The 22,671-nt window shown below is 24.3% G+C and overlaps 2 protein-coding genes across 5 annotated transcripts in view; one reads left to right on the top strand and one right to left on the bottom strand.

Annotated features, from left to right (window-relative positions):
• LOC129608692 (mucin-2) overlaps window positions 1-8,448 on the bottom strand; it is a 94,393-nt gene extending 85,945 nt beyond the window's left edge. The window contains exon 1 of the mRNA XM_055520359.1: window positions 7,649-8,448. The gene's annotated coding sequence lies outside the window, so the exon portion shown is untranslated. The remainder of the gene's footprint in view (window positions 1-7,648) is intronic.
• Window positions 1-22,671, top strand: part of LOC129608691 (drebrin-like protein) — a 47,011-nt gene that overhangs the window by 9,226 nt on the left and 15,114 nt on the right. The window contains exons 1-2 of one of the 4 annotated variants that reach the window (XM_055520356.1): window positions 10,398-10,530; window positions 10,941-11,315. In XM_055520356.1, coding sequence (XP_055376331.1) covers window positions 11,233-11,315 — 83 coding nt within the window. In that variant the 5' untranslated portion in view covers window positions 10,398-10,530; window positions 10,941-11,232. Of the gene's footprint in view, window positions 1-10,397; window positions 10,531-10,583; window positions 10,865-10,940; window positions 11,316-22,671 lie in introns of those variants that run through there. The other 3 variants (XM_055520355.1, XM_055520358.1, XM_055520357.1) reach the window with 3 other exon arrangements.

The raw sequence follows: 22,671 nt of genomic DNA, 5'->3' as shown, positions 1-22,671 counted from the left end.
AATAATAATAAGGAACAGCACAATATTAACCCCTTATAATCTATTATTTCTTCTAAAATGCAAAATTTAGTTCTCCTTGGTATTTAATTTTAAGAAACTTATTAAATGAATTAAAAACTTGAAAAAAATTTCCTTATCCACTAAAAATTAGCCCTTTAATAGTATAAAATTCAAATGTTCACCTCTTGTGTCAATTAAAAAATTCGAATAAACGAGTCTGTTTACATGAATTATAAAAGAATTATGAAGAGTTTCGACTTATATACCTGAAAACAGAAATCTGAAGAATATTCCAAAATCTAAAAGAGTACATGTACACGATTAGCATACTTCTATAAATGGATCAGATAACTAATCATACTAATAAAAACCTAATTGAAAATATTGTCAGTGTTCGTCAAATGCAGCGATTGTCGATTGTTTAAAAACTCCTGTAGCAACAATATAGGCATCATTGTAATGACAATGTGTAAAAATTGGGCAAGAAAACGAAATGTTTTAAGCGTTACGACGGTTTTATAAGAAAACCAGTAAAATTGTTTTGTCTCCTCTTGTATCCCTTTGTTTGTAAATTTCGTGTTATACTTGTACAGGGCGAGTTTAATAGCACTCTGTTATACTTAATACGAAAATTGTTTGCGTAAATAATTTTTTTTTTCGTTATTATTGTAGATTTCTTTATTTTGGAAAAACAATTTTGGCTATTAGTTGAAAAGAGAGGGAAAAAAACAAGAATGGAACAAGACATAAGTGATAATAATAAAAAAACAAAAAGAAAAATTAAATTTGGAATTCGCCTTATTTTCTTTTCTTCTTCCATTTTTCTTCAGTTTTGTTGGTTTTTAATGTTGATGAACAAAATATTAATGTTTCTTTGTATTCGTATTAATTTTGTGATTGCATTCGTTTTGTTCAAAAAAAACAAGAAGACCCTTTGTATAATTAGAGCGGGTTCAAAAAATTTTTCTAATCCAAATAAAGCTGTTTGAAAAATCAAAAAATTAAAGATAACAGAGTTTGCTAATTTTTTCTTGGCGTTTCATCTATAACTCAATTTCAAATAGTCACAAAAATTTAGCGGTAACACAAATAGTAATTTGATAAACTGGTTCCAACTACATAATTACTTTTAGTCAAGATAAGCTTGTCATGTTTTGAATTCGACAAATAAATTTGGTAAAAAAGCTAATCTTTACTTAAAAATATTGGACAGAAGGAACTTTTTCATACAGAAATCTCCTGTAGAAAGACTAATTTATGTACAAGTACTTTAAGTGGATAGTCTGTTGACTTTCCTCATACTGTCAGGCGTAGTCACAAGATATCTATACTTTAATGTCATGTAACGAGATTTCTTAAATTTTGCCCGCCAATAAATCAATTTTTTTTTTTGGAAACGATCTTTGATGCTGAAGAACGTTCATAAAAACTTTTTTATTTTGATTTAATAAATCAAATTCTTAACGCATTCTTCACGCTTATTATCAAAGTTCGTCACAGCAAAAAAATGACTGAATTTAAATAACTGTAGAGAAAAACTTTATTTTTGAATGAAAATTTTAATTTGGTTTGTAATTTTTTAATTTCCCACCCTAAATTCATGGAAATTACGAATAAACAAAAAATCGAAATGAATACATGTGTGTATATAGATCACATAGAAATATTTTTGTATTTACACAAGTATATGCGCTTATATAACTGATAAGTATAAATTTAATATGTATACATAAATTTATTATGTACATAAATACCCACTTATTTTGCTTTTATTTTAAATTTTTTACTTACTTACATACATCTGTATGTGGGCTCTCCAGCTATACCAAATTGTAATCATCAATGCGGAAAATTTTCTTTAAAGCATGTGGTAAGGTATTTTGATACTTTTTAAGTTGCAGATGCTTTGTAACAATATTATATACTCTTGTTTTTTTTTAATTTTTCCAAAGACAAAATAATTTGCTGGATATTGAATATTTAATAAAGCAACGACTTTTTACGTTAAGAAGACAATAAACAACAATATTCACTTCAAAAATAAAGATTTTAAAATTTTCGTTTAACAAACCAAAATCACCACTAAGTATAGTATAATGAATTTACAGCTCTTCTCATAACATTGGTATGTAATGTAATTTACCATATCACACCACTTTTTTTCTTTAATATCTTTTTAAGAACCAAAGCAACTAAAGAAAATTTAAGCTGTCCAACGGTGGGTATATTGAACGAATATTTTATGTACATACATGTGTTTCGATATGGGATCATATGTATGTTTGTATGTATGTATATACATAAAATAAATTTGTAACGAAGATATGGATCCATAAAAATGTATCTTATTCACTAATCATTCATTTATATTTGCTCAGTTTTAGAGTTGATCACCTTAATCGGCCAGTTTCAGAAAATATTCGTCATCATAAAAAGATTTGATATTGGAATTTTTTCTTTTTATTTGAATTTTTCATTTTGTTTATTTTCGCGAAAAAAGCAGCAAAAACACAGCTCAAATCAACTATGTATATTTTATAGCAGAAAATTATAGTATTGAAAATATATAAAAATTTTGCTTTTATTCTTATTAAAATATCGAATACACAATAATTTTTTCGTTTTTTAACACATTTCCAATAATATTGAAGAAAAATATGCTTATAGAATTCATTTTGTCCGTCCATTGGTTTTTGCGTTTGCTAACAAAATTTCTACTCCCAAGGAGATAGAAAATTATGCAAAAGTAGCTGAGAAACTTATTTCTTTAAAGAAAATACTTACCCACCACACCCCTGGTGAAATTTATGTCCTCCTAAAGTCCAATAAGTGTGTTAAAAATGCCATTTTTTAACACTTTATTTAGTCGAATAACGACATAGTTCGTCTAAGTTCATGCTAACGATTAACATTATCAGTTAAAGTTTTACCATCAAAAAATATTATTACAGATAATATTTTTTGATGGTAAAACTATTCTTTTTCACCACTAGTTTAATACTTCTTTTAATTTTCGCCCTCATTATATTTTGTTCTCTCATCATATTGTATTGCGAATAATTTAAAGTAATACACTATACTTATCTGCTTTTATCGTAAACCACGATATTTGTTTATTCAATGTGCTATTTTACAATCATTTGTCAAAAATGTGCTACTTTACAAACCATTGATTTGATCCGAATTCATTTGATTATATTTTTTGTCTAAAATAATTTGATTTCATAAAATATGTATAATTTTAGTGTAATTTTCAATTTTGACTTAAATAAAGCGGAAACTAATAAACAGAATGACATGAAATTATTCAACATAAATCTGGTATAGGTCAGCTAAAATGATCTAAAAATAATTATGTCGTAAGTATAATTATATTATATAGTAATGAAAAAGAAAGAAAATTATTGTGCGTAGCTAAGCTTAACTTATTAACGATTCGGTTTATTACATTTAATAATTTCATACTACAGTGTCATTGTAATTTTCCATTGTGAATAGTTATTTAATACCATACAGAAAATTATCTATATATGTATGTATATATATGTGAATTTAAGTAATTTTAACTTACTTATTAAAAAATTGTGAAAGAATCCGCTCGAATGAAATTTACTAAAATTCATTGCTCCATATTAAGAACTTTGAAACAATGTTAATTAAACCAAAAATCGTTATTTTCACAAAGTGAATAAAGGATCCAATGTCAAATCAGATATTTTATTATGGGCTCGGCAAATAATTCCATTGCACTTTCTTTGTAGTAGTTTCTATTTTTAAATTGTGTGTTGAAATATTAAAATCATTGAACACCGGGTCCCTCTTGGAAGATCTATTATATCCCTAAATATCGGGCGCTTACCGAAAATCCATTTTTCTGTCAAACTTGGCAAATATCACAATGTATTGAGAATTGCATAAGCTAAAATTTAAAAGAGTGGTGGATAAACTGAAACAGTTATTCACAACAGAAGTGATGACATAAATTATTTCCCTAATCTTTTTATTGGTTTTCTTTTTTGTATTTTTACCCTAAATAATGATTTTTGTTTCTAGAAATTTTTGCCTTCTTCTTTGTTTACCGTTGAGTGTCATTATTTGTTGTCGTTCCCGTTGTCATTATCTTTCCCCAAATTATCATTTAAAATTGTAAGTGAACTTTTCACAAAAGAATTTTTCAATCATGTCGGTATTTTTTTTTCTGTAAATTACAACAAGCTGAACGGGAAAAGCAGAGAAAAAGAATTAATGGCTTTTTAAAAGCAGAATGAAAATTTACAATTACAAATATTTCAAGACCCAAAAAAAATGATTTTTTTTTTGGATGCTGGTTCCGCTTTGTTTTCTCTTACTCATTTTGTAAAATTTTTCTCTTCTTTAAAAAGAATTTTTTATATTATAATCGCACGAATTACTTAATAATTTAGGAATTAAGAATTGATGACCCCCAGATATAAATTACCTTTTGTGGAATTTGAAAGGAATTTATTTTTAATATGATTTTTTTTTCAGTAAAGCGTTTAAATTTTTATCCATATATATATATATATACATACCTATTTGTGCTCTTTATATATGTACGTGAACTTAAAATTAAACAATTAAATAATAAGAAGAAAATCAAAATAACGGCTGTACAATAATATTCATGGGCCTTAAGCAATTTATTTTTTAATTAACATTAACGTAAAGTTCATTTAAATCAAATAATGTGTTACTCGCTTGATGACAATAATAAATTGACGCTGTTTTAATTATAGGGTACTTGTATTAAACTGTACGTTAAGTATGTGTACATAAGCAATTGAAATAGCTTTTTAATGATAAAAATTGCATGAGTTGGAAATTGATCTCTTGATCACCGTTGAAGCAGTTATTTTACTAAAGCTTTATCTACTAATTCAAGTTGTTATTCAAAATTCAATGTTTAAACTTGATGCTTTTTAAATAGACGACTTATCTAATTGAGATTGATTAACACAAGTTACAATAAAAATTTGAAAGCAATGTACTTATTCACTTCACTTTTTCTATCTGTTTCCTTGTTTGTAAAAAATCAAAAGCAAATGTCAGATTTTTGCAATAAATTTTTAAGTTAAACGTTATCTTAAACTGGGTTGCACTTAAATTTTCGACGTTATAAAACATGTCAGAAACAACTCAGATTTCTACAGATTTCTACAGAATTTAGACGACTCCGTTTCAAAAAATACTTCATGTTTGGAATTGGAATTTTATCTGGAATGTTTATTTTCCGAATTTCCAAGTATAAGTAATAATAAAAATAACGACCTAGTCTAATAAAATATCTTAGCCAAAAAAATAACAATTTGAACTTTATCCTTTCATAAAAAAACAAAATTAAAGCGAAATTTTCTCTTATCTTTTATAGATTATTATAGTGTTATCGTTTATTAAAAATATAGATTAAATAGTTGAGTAACTACGTTTCACAAATGTAAATGACGATTTGATAGATAAGTTGCAATGTAAGTAATGATTTGTGAAATTGTAACCCCTTTCATTTTTCTCAACAATTTTGATATAAACCTAATAACTACTTTTTTCATGACAACGAAAATATTGATTCTTAAAAACTAAGTTAAATTTAAGAATGTTCCACAGAAATTAATTTCAAGTCGCAATTAAATTAATCGTATTTTTTATGGTTTACTTTTAGAAATATTTATCAACTCGATTTTGACATAAAAAGAGTGTTGTAGAGAGGCATTACTTTAAAGACCTAAATGTCTAGATATTCAAAATGTGAGTAAGTCAAACAACGCAGTTGACAAACTGACATGTATTGCAATATTCTTTATGATTTTTTACCTCACAACTTCATTGCATATTAGTAAATGAATAGTTGTTACTAACATACATACTTACATCTAAATGAGTTTAAGAAAATAAACTTTAAGCTTGCCAAGTTAACTTAATGAACTTTTTGCATTACGTGTGAGTAACATTTCAAATAAAGAGATGTAATTAACAAATTAGTTAATTTTCTCAATTTAGTGAGCTTTACAGTTTAAAATATTTATTTACAAAAAAATTTTTGAGCAATGTTTCGAACACGAACTAAACTTGAACTATGAAGCTCGGTTCATATTTATTTTATTTATTCGCGAACCCGATTTTAACCGAGTCCACTAAAGTTGATTGATATAAAACTATTATTTTGGAAGTTTTAATTTTTTTTTAATATTTTAAAATTTAAATATAGAACGTATTAACTAAAATTAATATGAGCTTAATTTCAAATTATTGTTAAATGTTCTTGTACTGCCACTGTTAAAGGAATATATTCGTTTACACCGTACTTACTCAATAAAAGTAAAACGAAATTTATAAATTTTCTATTAAGTAGGCTAAATTCACTGTTTAGCTGTATTTCATTGGGATTCCAGTACAAACCATTAAAATGAAATCCAGCTTAAATTTTTGAGGCAATACCATGACCGTAATTTTCACTAATAATCATAGGCTTATAAGAATGTAGAAATTAATAAATAATATTTTAACAACCAACAGTACACGATAACAATTTTATTTCGATTTTGAATTTTTGATATTCTTATACAAATTCTTTTAAAAAATCATATAAATACATTAAAATTTTTCATTTCAGCACACACACAAATAAAAGTATACAAGATTATAAGTATTACTACATAATACATATGCACAAGTATATTATGAAAATTTATATTTATTTAATTAACCGGCATAAAATACAAAATACCGGCGTAGCTAGTCAATATTTATTTATTTTATAATTTGAAACCTAGATTATTTTAATTTAGTATAGTTAATTTTCAATAACTTACTGAAATAGTTTGGCAGCTAAACATTTATTTTAATAAGCAATCAAATGTGGAAAATATTTTGAAATTTATACAAAATTTTTAATATTAAAAATAATATTTGACTAATACTTGCAGTTCATCACTTGCTCTTGCTATGTTTCACTCACTAAGTACATATGAATACCTTAAATAAAAAATATGGATGGTTACACTTACTTTTTTAAGAATTCTTATTTAAAACATAAAATTAGACTTTATTTTTTCAGTATCGTAAAAACAATTTTGTGCGCTGTAGCAAACATTTACGATAAGGACAGAAATTTACGTTGTACTAAATCAAATTATTGGAATACAACAATAACTATCAATTGACTTACTATTACTTACTGTACAACTTATTACAAATTAAATATTTTAATTTTTCATTTTAAATAATAATTAGCAACAATAACAGAATGACAAATATTATTTTTAATTTCGTCATAAAGTTCACCGTGAACTTTGATCTCAAATAGCTTTGTATTTTCCCTCTTGTATTTAAAAAAGTAAGAAAACTTAATTATTTTCTACTAGGTTTGGATAGTAGGTAAGTTAATAAGTATGTACCTACCTTTGATTTAAATTCAGAGACGCAACACTTTTTAATTAAATCAACATATTTACAAATTTATACACATACACGCACTCCACATTCATAGTTAATATAAATTTATATTGAAACATAACCATACATACGTATACAAACATTTGTACTCAACACAGAATTATATAATTTAAAATAAAAATATTATTCTCTCTTAATTTTTTGTTAATTGTTTTATTTTTCTACATTTTGTTTTTACCTTTATGATGATTTTGTGTTTTCCTCAAATTTCAAAGGTATTTGTGAATTTATTGTTGTTGTTGTTTTTTGTCATAAATTTACGAGTTTGTTTTTATTGATATTGTTGTTATTGTTGTTGATATTTTAAATTTCTCTACTCTTGTTGTTGTAGTAGTTGATTTTCTTTATTAAAATTTTCTTATAATTTTTATTTTTTTTTTATTGAATTTTAAAAATTCCTTAGTAGCGATTTAGCGAATTTTAAAATTTTTTCAATATAGTACGCGATCAATTCGACGATGATGCGAATAACGCGATTGTTTATTTGACATTTTAATTTTTTTGCCTTTTATTTTCTTATTATTTCTTATTTGACTTTTTTGTTTAAAAAATTTTTTTAAAAGATTCACACTTTACACAGAAACAAAAGTTGTCTTTAATTTTTCTTTTATTTTTTTTTTTAATTTTTATACACAAGTACAGGTAACCACACTAAAATCACAATAAAAAAAAAACTTTTCATTAAAGCGCGAATTTAATTTCTCTGCTTTTTTTTTCTTTTTTTTGTTATTTTACTTTGTGTACTAAATATTTTTCTCTTTTTTTTATTCCACTGCGATTTTTTGTTTGTTTTACAAAAATTTTTTAATAAATTTTCTGATTTATCAAAAAAAAATATTTTTTTTTATAAGATTTTGAAAATATATTTATTTATTTACAATAAATTTGTAAATTTATAATATATAATTCGGAAAAAAACTAAAAAACAAAAAAATACTGTACCCACACAAAGGAACTTTTAACTACACGGCTCGAGAGATAAATTCTGTTTGAAAAGAAAACTAAACTTTACTAAACTAAAAAAAATTTTCAATATAAAAAAATTTTTTTAAGCAACAACAACAGCAAGAGAATCAAAATACCAAAAACAACAACAACACATTAGCAACGAACAAATATAATATTATAGTAAAAAAAAAATAAAGAAAACGAAAGAAAAAAAAATCTCCAAGCGGATTTAAGAATGGAATTTGAAGAATTTTTGAATGGAATGCAGCTGTTTTTTTATACATATACATTTTATTATTTTCATATAAAATACATTAATTTTAAAGATGTATAGGTGCAAAATAGTACACAATATACATGTGTGAGTTTCGTAAATATACTCATATAGTTAACTTATTTATGATATATATGTATATATTTTATTATATTGTAAAATGGCACAAGCATACGCGCTTATAATATAAGAAGAAAGTATTTTAGAAGCACGGTGAACATAAAAATAATAAATTTTTCCACATTTATTCTTCATATTTCTGTTTACGAAAAAGGAAAATAACGCTTACTAGTGACATCAAAACTTATTGTGAGGAATTTTATAACTGAAAATTTATCAAAATAAAATTGTTAAAAGATGTCGCTTTCAAATTCATTACGTAGATGTTTACATTTGTATATTAAATTTTCGTTTGACGTTTTCAAAAATGAAATAACCCAGCATTTACACATACAAGTTACTTGCATGCAAGTTTGTATAATATTAATTGTCAATTAGTTTTTCGAAATGTCAAATTACTTGCTATTATGACGTAGGCGTTTAGCAAGTTAATTTTTGAAAATGTCTTTGAGAAGAAAACAACTAGCAATATATATAATTGTTTATAAATTTTAGAAACCATAAGTTTGCTAAGTTTAATTTTTTCAAAACAAAATTCAAAAATTTTAAATTAAAAAAAAAAAAAAATCAAAACAACAAATTTTTTTTTGTGAATTTCTCAATATGTCAAATTACTTGCTCAAATTACTGGCAGCAAAATTTTCTTGCAAGTTGAACTGCAAGTAAACAAGCAAGTAGAAATATTTCAATGTGTTAGTAAAATTTTTGTATGTATTGCAACTTTCTTGCAAGTAACTTGTACGTGTAAATGCTGGGTAACCGAATAACACATCATATTATACTACTACTCAGTTATTTGTTAAATAGGAGAATAAATAATTAAATAAACATGAGTGTAACGTGCATCACCCCTTTTTTTTTATTTTTTTTAAAAATTTATGAACAACTTAACTATGACTAAAGACAAAAATATAGCTAATATTGCATTATAATTTCTTAATAAGAAATTTCAAATCGGTACTCAATGTCACGTTGTATGAAATCCAATTCCGTTTTAATTAATTGCATACTTACAATGCGCAGGTTGATTTTATTTCTTATTATTAAACGAATACGTTTAAAGATTTTGAAAGTTATACCCTTATGAAGCATATAACTCAAATTTTAATAGCGTCATCTGCACAATATTTCTCATTTCACAAATTTATCCGCAAATTATAGAAAATAATAGAAAATATTGTTGCTGCGTACTAATACCTATTCACGAAAACAAATATAACCTACAAATAACCTTAATATATTTATAATTTTGTAATTAAAAATTAAAAAACAAAATAATCGCACCACTTTTCATATTTAGTTCAAGTGTACCCACTCTACTGTATATATATCCGCCATCTCTCGGTAATACATTATACTATGGGAATAAAACAAAAATTTATAATTCTTTCATGGTACTGCAAATGACTGACATTCTTTGACAGTAAAGTTATTTTTCTTATTGGCACTGCTTTTTCTTCTATTTTTTTTTCTTTTTTTTTTTGGCATTTCTTTGCATTGCATACAATACAAGTTCATAGACTTTTGGCTTTTGCAAAAGACAATTTTTCCAATAAGAAAACAAAATTTGACAGTATTTTTCATTCAACTTTGCATCTAAAAACATATTAGAGTAGAAGAATATTTAAAAATTTAATCGCATTATTTGTAAAAAAAAAAAATTATAAAATCAAAGTGGAAAAGAAGAAAAAAAATAAGAATTTCTTTTAATTTAAAAAGTAAACATTAAAATAATGTAAAAAATTTTGAAAATATTATAAAAGAATTTTAATAATAATTTGAATTAAAAAATAAAAAAAAAAATAGAATATTTATGAAAACCTAATACCGCTAATTGTGTGTTTGGGTACAAAAAGGAAATTTATGCAAATGAATTAAAAAAAAAAAAAAATAATTGAAAAAATATACAAGTACATACATACATACACACTTATGTGCATATGTACATAATATATTTTGAGTTATTGAATAAAATAGAATCGGGCTGTGCTGTGCTCCAGTTTTTTAACCATTTTTTTTTTTTGCGATTTGCGACTTTGTGCTTGAATTTTGGTTTAGTTTTGAATTTTTTTTTGTTGTTTCTTTTGTTTTTAAAATCACGATTTTTCATTTTTTATTTCTTTTGTAGAAAATTTTCTTGTTTACATCAAAGTGTACACGACGGTTTTTCATTATAAAAAGCAAAACACACTGAAAAAGAAAAAAAAAACACAGAGAAAAAAAAAACAAGTGAAAATTTCAATTTCAAAGTGTTTTTTATATTTTTTGTTTTTTTTTTTTTGATTTGAGTTTAAATTAAAAATTTTCATAATTTTTCTGCACATTGTAATTGCTTTATTATAAAAACGAAAGAAAGAGTTGATTGGTGTCTTAACAATTAAAAATCATAAACATAAAAGTCTAAGAAAAAATAGATCGCGATGTCGATTAGTTTTGAAAAACATCGTGAAAAATTAATTTCTGCATGGAAAGATGTACTGGATGACAAGAGCTCTACGGACTGGTAAGGTTTCTTTTTTAAATATTTATGATTTTTTCTTTTACTTTTCTTTATACTTATATAGTATACGCTTTATATTAATTTTTAATACTTAGTTTAAAAAAAATTCTAAGTAATTCAATATTTTTATTTCTCTTTCATAATATCGATTGAGGTGGGACGATACGAAAAAAAAAACAATTTTTTTTTATCATAAATATAATGAGGTTGAAATCCAAGTTCAATTTTATCGATAAGAATTTCATATTGTTTTATTTTAGGTGCAAGAATACTATTACGTACAGACATACAAACATAATATGTAAAGCATAAATACTTTAGTATATGTACGTACATGCTTCCTTTCATATTGTACTTACTTATAAAGAAAATTTAAAAATAAATTTAATGAACCCCTTCTTAATACTAATCATGATAAAAATAAAAGAGGAAACGATAAGATTAAGTTATGATACCAATTTATGTATATTTTATTGACAAACTAAATTAGTTATTTTACGAAAATATAATAAGTAGGCACTTACCCGCACAGTTACTTCTACAATTGCATGACTAATAATTGAGTAACCGTGAGTTCACGAGTTCAAATAATTTTATTGCTATACTTATACATAACAATCTAATAATAATAATAATAAATCGGAAAATAACTTTAACGCAAAAATAAAAATTGATTTTTATTTTTTCAATATTTTATGTACGTATATATTAAGGCATTAATAATATAATTTTAAGTCTCTTTAAATTATCGTACTCTAAAATATTAAGATACTGCTTACCGTTGATTTAGTATAATTTTGTCAATTTCACTTAATTATTTTCAATTAACGTACCTAGTTATCAATCTGAAGCAATGAATTTTACAATTAAATAGAACCTAAGATTTAAGAAGTCAAATAAAAATCTATTTTCAGAAAAACTATAAGGAATTACCTACTGCATTTTTGAATTAATTTTTGCATTATCTATCACTATTTTGTAGCGGCATATTAAATATTTTAAATATAATACCGCAAAAATCAATATGCTCTAAACGTAATGTTTTAATAAAAACAAATCAAAAGCTTTTGCTATAATTAATGAGTACCTATATCCACCCGTTCTCTTATTCATCTTGGGGAAAACCCAAAACCAATTTAATGTCCTATCATCTTTGTTCAAACTATTATAGGTACCTACTTACTTACCTATGAGTCGAAAAAGCCGCTTCGGCAATTTAATTATTGAATGCATTAAAAAAAAATTTATGTAAAAGCTTTTAAAATATACCCGAATTTCATATTTTCTAACTCCTCTTTCGAAAATATTTCTAAACTACTATCATTTTCATTTGTTTGCATTAGATCATAATCAATAAAATTAAATATTTTTGTACATAAATAGCTAATTTTATTATATAACAAAGTAGTACATATTACCTTTTATATTTACAATTATTCAACTTGCATGAGTAATAAAGGTAAATGCTATTTTTAAACTGCATTATTGACTATACGAAAGTTTGTGTGCATATATGTATATGTACATATGTATACATACATTTAACGCTTAATGTATAAGCAATAAAAATTATATGGCATTTCGATCCAATCGATGTAACAATTAAAATTCATTTTCAAAATGAGTTAAAACTCAACTTAATAAAATGTTAATAGACTTGACTTTGAACACATATTAAATATTTTCATTATAACTTATTTTATTATTATATTAATAAAATTGAATCAAAGCTATTTCTGTTTCTGTAACTAATAAAACATCTGTTATTTTATAGATTACGAACATATATAACATATACTTACATAAATAATTAGATGTAAACATAAAAACTATTGATGGAAAAAGACAAAAAGAAAAATGAAAAAAAAAAACACTTAACAATGTCATAAAGAAACAAGAAAAAAAAAAGAAGTTTTTCTTGTTTTAATTCATAATTTAATTTTTATTTAAAAGTAAGCGGTAACATAACTAATAATGAATAAAGTTTTATGGTATCTGGAAATAAAACCACATGTTAATAGTTTGGTGAATAAAATACATTTAACTGTTCTTAAAAATATTTGACATATCGTAATGCTATTAATCTTTTAACTAATGATTTTGTCAAATTTTATTAGTTTGTGAAAATAAATAATGTCAACGGTAAATTCTAAATTCTTGCAATTGAGACAATTTAATTATTATGTAGGTTTAGTTATAAATTTTATAGCTTTTACCTAATAACTGTTTTGACAATTAATGATTTACTGTTATTTTACTGTCATTTTAATTTTCTTTTCTATTTTATTTAAGATAAAACTAAATGGCTGCAAGTACATGGAACAAAATCAAAAAACATTTATTAACCCTTTGACAATTTTAGTTGACAGATTTTACTCAGAATTATTAAATTAATTTCAACAACGTTCCTCTAGTATGAAAAAAAACGTTCCTCAAGTACGAGATTTTTTGCCAATAGCCAAAGCTATTGGTGAAATTTATTAGGGTGATATTCACTAAGTATTTTGTCTATAAATTCATAATACCGTAAAATTATGGAAATATCAAATCAAGAATATTGTTGTTGCGGAATAAAGATCTATGAACTTTTTGTTTTGATGCATTTTTTTGTCCATTAACAATTTTTTTTTTTTTTTAATAATTTTTTTTCTATTTTTTCCTTCACATTTAAATTACATACTTGTATGATCGATAATAATCAATTGAATTTATTGAACAAAAGCAACTAAGTACGAGTATGTTTATAAAATATTGTGTGTTGACTTTTACTTCAAGTTTAAAATTAAAAGGTATTCAAGAAATACGAAAGAAAAAACATCCCGCCCAACTGGTTTTTTTTTTACGTTAAACTTTTATTACAAAAGAGTAAGTAAAATGTAAACAATTTCAGGTCAACGTCGTTTGTCTGACGAAAACTTCCGGTCAAAATCTTTTTTCTTTTTATTTTCTTATTAATTTTACAAAAATTTGCGATGAATTTTAATGAAGCGCTAAGCTCAGTGAATGTATGATATACTTACTTATTTGTAATGTGATAAAAAAACAACAGAATTGGTGTTCGAAGTAGAAATGTGTTATAATCTCTTGACAAAACGGTGTACCTATTGATTTAAGGGACTATAACTTCCATAATTTTGAATTATAGCTAAATGTGAGAATTTAATTTTTTATTTTCCAACAAAAAGAGAACAAATTTACATCAAACAGGAATAGTAGTAAGAGTTTTTATTTAAACAAACTTAATTACTTATTTATAGTATATAGAAGTCGCTAAAATTTCAGACATCGTCTAAAAGAAAAACAATGTTATCAATTTGAAAAAAAAAACGGTTTAACATAGCGATTAATTTCAAGAACCATTTTAACGTTGAACCGTGCTGTTCGACAGTAGAAGAAAGAAATTAAAATTTTTCTGTGTTTTTCGAACTTTCAGGGGCCTCAATTTTTGTAGGAGGTGAATATTTAGCAATATTCATTTGTGTATAAAATTTCAGCTTTAAATATATACCCCTTTTTAGTTTGACTTAAAAGAAAACAACGAATAGGAATAAATCTTGAGGTAGCTAGCATGTAGCTTCGTGCATAGTATAATCTTATTCAATCTTGATTCAAACATTGACCAATTTAGGATAAATTTTAAAATACTATTGGGTTTTCTTTAATTCCCTCATCCCTATATCCCATGTAACTGTTCAAGTTGATTTTAAATTTACAATATAAATTTTGGTACTTTACTTAATTTAAGCATTCATTTTGGAAAAAATATGCAAATGTAATTTGCTGCTCGTGACGTAATTTAATTTTATTACCAATAATATCTAAAAATTGCATTGAATTATAAATGTAAATTCTTGTATTGTTTTTCAACATGCTTGAAGACCATATCACCATATTTGGAATCATTTATGATAACTAAATGAGAAAAATTTAAGCATATTTTAGTAGTATAAAAGTACGACTTCTTTACAATACCCACACATTGTAAATAAATTAAATTTTTCATATATAACCATAAAATAAATTTTACCACCATGATACTTAGTTTGTGTATAATATATTATTTATATAAATATGTACTTAAATAAAGAAGTATGTATATAAAGATAAATGTGAATTAAATATTAAAACAACTTTTAATTTCTATAATTCAAGTATTTGGAAAATATTTTTACTTTTACTAATTTACATACTTATATATACATATACATATAATGCAATATTTGCATTGAATTTTATGTAAAAAAAAATGAATGCATAAGCACCTATTCTCCACAAAATCCTATTTAAAATTTTAATAATGCTCAAGGCGTCAACAAACAAACCAAAAGATTAATTAAGTTTTTCGTTTTTTTTTTTCTATATAAGTATAATATTGGTAACACCTTCTTTTAAAGATTATTCGTACGTACTAACTGTGGTTTTGTTAATCATAATTGCATGATAATTAATTGAATTATAAATTCTATTTTAAATTAGGGTATACATGTATGTGATATAGACGCTATACAGAAATAATTTCCATTTGGTTATGTAGAAGATATACGAAATTTACAATTTATTTAACCATTCATTTCGGTTATATGCAAATGAATGAAATTTAGTTTTTGAAACTAAGTAAGTACTTAATCAAATTTAATTAGGGTCAAATGTAATTGCTAATTTATACCAAGTTTATAAAATATATACCATATACAAGTTGAATACCCCTACATAGCATTATGAAAATTAAAAAAAATTTGTATATATATAGCAAGTACTTAAATTAAAAATATATTTTTTCTCACAATTTTTAAAATATTTATAAATATTAAATACAAAATACGCTCGTATAATAAAAAAAAATTCTTAAAATTTTAAATAGAAATAAATTAATAGATCAACAAACTGTTTAAAATTTCCCGAATTATTCATGTATATGTATCCATATAAATATATATGTGCATGTATGGTTTTAAAATGAAACAATTAACGTATATTATTACGCATTGTCGCACAGGGTGGCAATGCTATTAAAATAAATTATGAATTATAAAAGTACAGGATAACAACAGAAACGTTAGTACTATAGATTAAACCTAAATAATTTTTCTAAAATCATAAAAAATATTTCAAGAATGGTTAAGAATTCTAGTGGAAAATGTGAAAACCACTTAAAAACAGAGTTTGTGATGCTAACTACGTTGAAGAATTATTGGCTTTATGAGGCAAATGAGGCTTTTTTTGAGAAAATTTTGCATGAGAACAGTTGTTACATCACAGAAGCTTACATTTCAGGTTTTTGATATATAATACATATATACTTACTTCAACTTCAACAATTTTTTTGTGAAATATAGTCGCATATTGTTTTTAAAACACTACCGCTACTCAAACCACTATGTAGATCACCCTCAAGTAAAATTATATTATGATAATTACTATTTTTACTGAATTGTCAAAGTTCAGTAAACTTAGCAAAATATGTTTAGTGAACTTAACTCAATTTTTTTATTAATTATCACTGGTCCGGACGATAAAATTTTAATAACTTGAATTACAATTCGATGTTTAGCTAAAATATTTGTTAGAATTACAAGTATATGTAGTCTCTATATACTAGAATAAAATTAAATAATTAATTAAGCACTCTGTACAATTCCATAACACATACATACTTTCTTAATTTGTTTATTAATAAAAACAAAAAATAAAAATGGCTTATGGTTATTTAAAAATTTTCAAAATAATTTTCACAACTTTACGCTCTGATAGTGTTAATTTAATAAATAAATTTATGATAAGAATTTATTTATCTACAGAAAATATCATTTTTGTTTTTTACTCTATGTGTAATGCACACATGTACGAATTTACCATAATATTATAAAATAAGAGAAATTATAAAAGCTTTTTCAATATAATTAGCGATTTAGTAACACATGCACAATTATTACAATAATTAAGAATAAATGTGGGTTTTAAGTATGCTACGCAAGCATAAAAGATAAAAAAGAAAAAAAAAATCCTTATCATATTTAATTTGGCGGCACTTTAAAAATCATTCATTCATTTTTATTTATTTTGATACCTACCATCATTATTATTATATAGATGTGTGTGTATGTGAATGTATAAGTGTATAAAAGTATCATTTAATTTGTTAAGCGCCGCCATCTAATTTTTTTTATAAGGTTTTTTTTATAATATTGAGTAAAAATGTGCTCATTGATTTGAGTTTGTTTGCTCATAAATATTTTAAACCGCATGTATCTTCAACTTTTTAAGAACGGTGGTGCCTCTTCCTATTACTTGCTCACAGTTATGCAAGAGAAATTTGTTGTATAATACTTTATGTCAAATATATATATATATATATAAATATTGACATCTAGTTTGAATTACCTATTTCCGCTTTTACTTTTTACACATTTTTCATGCTACACGCCTTAAGTCTAAACTTGAAAATAAGAGAACATTCAAGCCTTTGGTATTTATATATAGATATTTAGAATAGAGCCGAGTATAATTATAATTTTTCTTAACTGCCTTTCGACTAGAGCGTCAAAACAAATTTCTTTAAAGATTGGCAAAAATAAAATGTGCTCATTTACGATACCATCAATTTGCTTCAGAATTTTGTTCCATAATAGCATTTCTTAATAGTTCAAGTTATTAATAGTTGAATATTGCTGGAGACATTTCATTCACGCATTCACAATGAACTAAAAAGTGTACATACATTTTTTTATAAATTGTGAAGGGTGAAAAGCCGCTCTCAATTATTTAATTTTTTTTTTTTCTTACCACAAATTATTTGAAAATTGGTTTTTTTTTTTAAATTCAATTTATAAAATTTAGTTTGGTTTGTCTAGACGACAATATAACAGTCTAGTTTGTACAATATTTTATTTTTTTTATTATTAAACAAATGCTTTATGGTATTTTATCATAAAAATAAATGTGTACCTTACAACAATTTTTATATCATGCGGTTTAAAGTTTGTCTTTTTTTTATCGCGAAAATAAAAAACATAGAATGTTTAATAAGAAATTGTTGGTTTAATAATTTCTCATAATAATTTTAAAAGGACTTTACCTTCTTTTTATATAGGGAAGGAGATAAATAATTTTCAGTTGGATTAATTTTTATGGTAGATAAAATATTTATCAGTTTATCTTTTAAAAAACATTAAGAGCATTAAAATTTTGTTTATTTTGAATTTGTCTCAATGATTTTTCTGAAAGGTTGAATTGTTATGTTTAAGGTCGAGTATATAAACGTCTTAATGCTATAGATGAATTTTTAAAAATTTTATAAATAAAATCAGATTAATGAAATTCGGAAATCTCACAATAATTAAAGAAAAGATAAATGCGCTAGAATTTTATATACATATTATATACTTAGGTAGGAGTCATGAGTAAATAAGCAGTCCAACAGTATTTAAGTAAAATTACATTAATGGACAATCACAAATCTCTAACAATTCTGGTAAAGTTAACCATATTTATTGCCATTCCAAAAATTGTATTTAATTTATTGCTTTATTGGTATGAAACATAATTAATTGCGTGGATGTGCAAAATATGTTTCATTTAGAGTAACTCGTAATAGTTTCATAGCCTAACAGTTTTTTGAAAATAAGAAGAAAAAAACTTTGCTTTATTATACTCTTAAAATGGGGAAAAATTTATAAAATACACATGGGGAATAGTGCGATAATTATGAAATATACAAAAACCGTGTTGAATCTTAGTGTCTATTGAATATTGATTTATAAAACAAGGTACTAATTGAAGTGAAGACGATGTTCCACAAGAGTGGTTCCTGAGGAAAACCTCTTAAGGAAAGTAACGTGCATCTTTATCTCAATAAACAACTTGCAATACTTAAATATAAGCAACATTTAGGAGTTTACGAACAACAATGTTACAAAATTAATATTACACACAATTTTCTTATATAGCAAAATTAAACCTATTCATAGCACAAAATTTCTTTAATATTTTATTTAATTTTGTAGGTTGAACTTGGCAAACTGATAAACTTTGTAATAATGAAATGATTCCATGCATGATTCAACTATTCAAAAATTAAACTCATCAACTCATTCATATTTTTTTTAAATTAATTTAAAAACTAAAAAAATTTAAAAATGCATAAAATACTGAGGCTTTTTTTGTTTTTAATTTTATGGAAATTTTGTGTGCAAATTAAAAAATTTATTAATTGAACTCAATAACCATTAGGTATTGAAAAATGTTTTAACCTTTAAAATGTTTACAACAAAATTTATTAAAAAAAAATCATAATAAAATAAACAAGTAAATAAACAAAAGCATCACGAAAATTTTTAATTTTTAAACTACTCGCTCTTCTTAAAATTTCAAAGTGCTTTCAAAATTTATTTTACGTTCATAATAACTAGTATAGATGGAGCTAAACAAAAAAACCATGACAACAAAATTTTTATACTTAAATGTCAGAATTTCTGTTTATTTTATCCAAATGCCAACTCAAAAATACGATGATTACTCATATTTGAGCATCAGAGAACATAATCCTCCAAGCAGAACTGTGTATAGTAGAATTTTGATAATTAAAATTCATTGGGACCAAACTATAGACAGCAATTAGTGACAGAGACTCTCTTTATTGAGAGGCAGTGAGATTTTTCAGCCTCCTTTTGAGAATCTGTAATAAAACCGCAACCTTTGAAATCAACGTTCAATTTTTTAATAGATTCGATTTGAAAGAAAAAAAAATTAAAAAGAATCCCATGATTATGTGGAACAACTAAATAATTTTCGATTTCTTTTATATTTTTCTTTTATTTTTTTTTTAATTTTCGTCAGATTTGTGTAGTTGTCAAATGTTTGGGCGTCTTCTTATTTATCTGTGTATGCATTTCTTATTTTTGGAAAATAATTTTTAAATTTTTTGATTTTTTTAAGCTTTCTAGTTTATTTTTCAATTTTTTTTTTTTTTGTAAATTAAAATTGTTGACAAATTTAATGATTTTGTATTTTACTTTCTGAATGCTTTTAAAAATTTTGAATTGAATGAAAAATTAAAAAAAAAAATAAAACATACACAAAAATTTTTTATAAAAGGCATTAAAATTGATGTGTGATCTCGAAATAACACATGCGCTCATCTATTTAATGAAAAACGGAAATTCCAGGATTGTTTAACTTAACAAACGATCAATAAAAATTTAAAAATCTTTAAGAGTGCTAGTGACTATATAAGAACAGCTACAACAAGTGGGTATAATTAAATCTTCCAAATTAATATTCAATTAGGTCTTATAGTTTATTTTGAGAAAAGTGGAAGAAATATTAAACACATCCATTAAAATGTTGTTGAAGAGAAAAATTCGATGGAAATATTAAACAAAATTGTTATCTTTATAGTTTTATATTGTTCTCTATATAGGTGCTAATGTTCGAAGCAGAGTTATTTTAAAGATTAAATATTGATTTGGGCTGATAAGTACAATTAAATTGATTCATGGTGAATTGTTAAGATTATTTTGAATATTATTAAATTAATATTTCAGTAGAGTGTACTTATTTCTGTTTATTTAAGGTTTTAGTATATATGAAAAGGCATTAAGAAAATTAACTTGGCAAATTTATTGCTGCAAGCTCACTTAGTCGTTCTTAGAAGCAGAAGAAATACGATAGGCCGAAAGTATTCTAAGCCGGGAAAAATTATAAAATGTTTTCATATAGCTAAATGGTTAGCTTCATAATTTTCAAGTATTTTTGTTATTTACATTTTAGATTCCCTCATTTGTCGAACTTCGGTTGTAAATTGAAGTATTTGAAAATTGAAAAACGTTTACTTGCAAAGTTGAACTACACTCCGAAATGAAATTTTTAAAAATTTCTAATAAAGTTTTCAATAAATTTCAACAGTTTTAAAGTTTTATAAGAATAAATATTTTTTCCAATTTCTTGTACCATGAGTGTTTTTATTTATTTGGAAATAAAAGTACTCAAAATTTTAAAGAGTATTCAAAAATTGAAAATCATTTCAAACTCTTTAACATTTTTAGTACAATGTAAATCTTTTCTAAAATACTTTAAACACAAAATTTCCTTCCTCAATTCTGAAAATTTGGCAAAAAAGAAAAATATTTGTTTTTATGTGTCGTTTTTGTTTTTGTCGTTTTTCTCTTTTTATTATCCTCTCTACGTCAATAACATTTTTTATGTAAAACTATTGTTAGTATAACTATTGAGACCAAACCCATATTACACAAAATCAATATAAGTGTGAATGTACATTTATTAACAGACATGTTGTACATGGTGCTTCAGTTTTTTTTATGCAACAAATGAAAATGTGATTTTGAATAAAAATTTTTTGACGTTTTTTTATTAAATCCACGTAACGAGTTCGTTTAAATGATGTAAATTTAATTCGCTAAATGGAATGCAGTACATATTTCATAATGTAGCTTGAAAAATAATGATTTGGGTCTCCTCTTTCTCTATGATATAAATTCCATTGCTTAAAATTAGGTTGTTTACTTACAAAATTGTAATAATTTTTGAATGCGGTAGATTTCCTGATCTCCCATAGCAATAGATAAATTTAGCCCATTTTTTACACATTTCGTTAAATATTTACGTTAAATTTTGTTAGTTTATGTTTTATACATTCTCTGGTAATAAATGATTCACCATGTCAATGTATTTCTGGAAAATATTTGAAACCAACTAGAAGCTTCATATACCTAAATAAGTACATATATGGTTATATAATAAGTCACATATTTTTGTTCATAATTTATTCTTGTATGTTTTTAGGCCTCTAGCATTAGCACACTAGAAAAATTCAATAAAAAAAAAAAAGAATTAATTATAAACTTTTGTGATCCTTTAACACGCCTTGTTCTTTTAAAAAAAAGAAACAAAACAAAAATCAAACACAAGTGTAGGGAAAAATCATAATCCTTGCATACAAATCTCCAAAAAAAAAAATTGGTGTTTTCTCTTTTGTAATATTTTTCGGTATTGATTTATAATTTAACGCAACACATTGTTCATTTGGTAGTATGGAGCACCCAAATGGTAAAACAAAACTTAATTAAAACTTTTATTTAATTTTTCTATGCAATTTCTGAATTTTTGTGGTATGAGCCTTCAATAGCTTTAAAATATTCTGGGATTCAAATTTAAATCAATATTCATGCCGATATTAATCAGTGCAATGAAAAATTAGAAGACAATAAAAAACTGTGGCGCAAATGGGTCTTAAAATATTTTTTTTTCATTTAATTTTGTAAATGAATTTGTTTACGCCAGCCAATTTATAAATTTCACTTATGCTTACTTACTCACACACAGTTTTGCGCGTAATATTATA

This window comes from Condylostylus longicornis, unplaced genomic scaffold (assembly GCF_029603195.1).
Source record: "Condylostylus longicornis isolate FDR11 unplaced genomic scaffold, ASM2960319v2 ptg000033l, whole genome shotgun sequence".
Classification (NCBI taxonomy): Eukaryota; Metazoa; Arthropoda; class Insecta; order Diptera; family Dolichopodidae; genus Condylostylus; species Condylostylus longicornis.
This window is presented reverse-complemented; position numbering and strand designations above follow the sequence as displayed.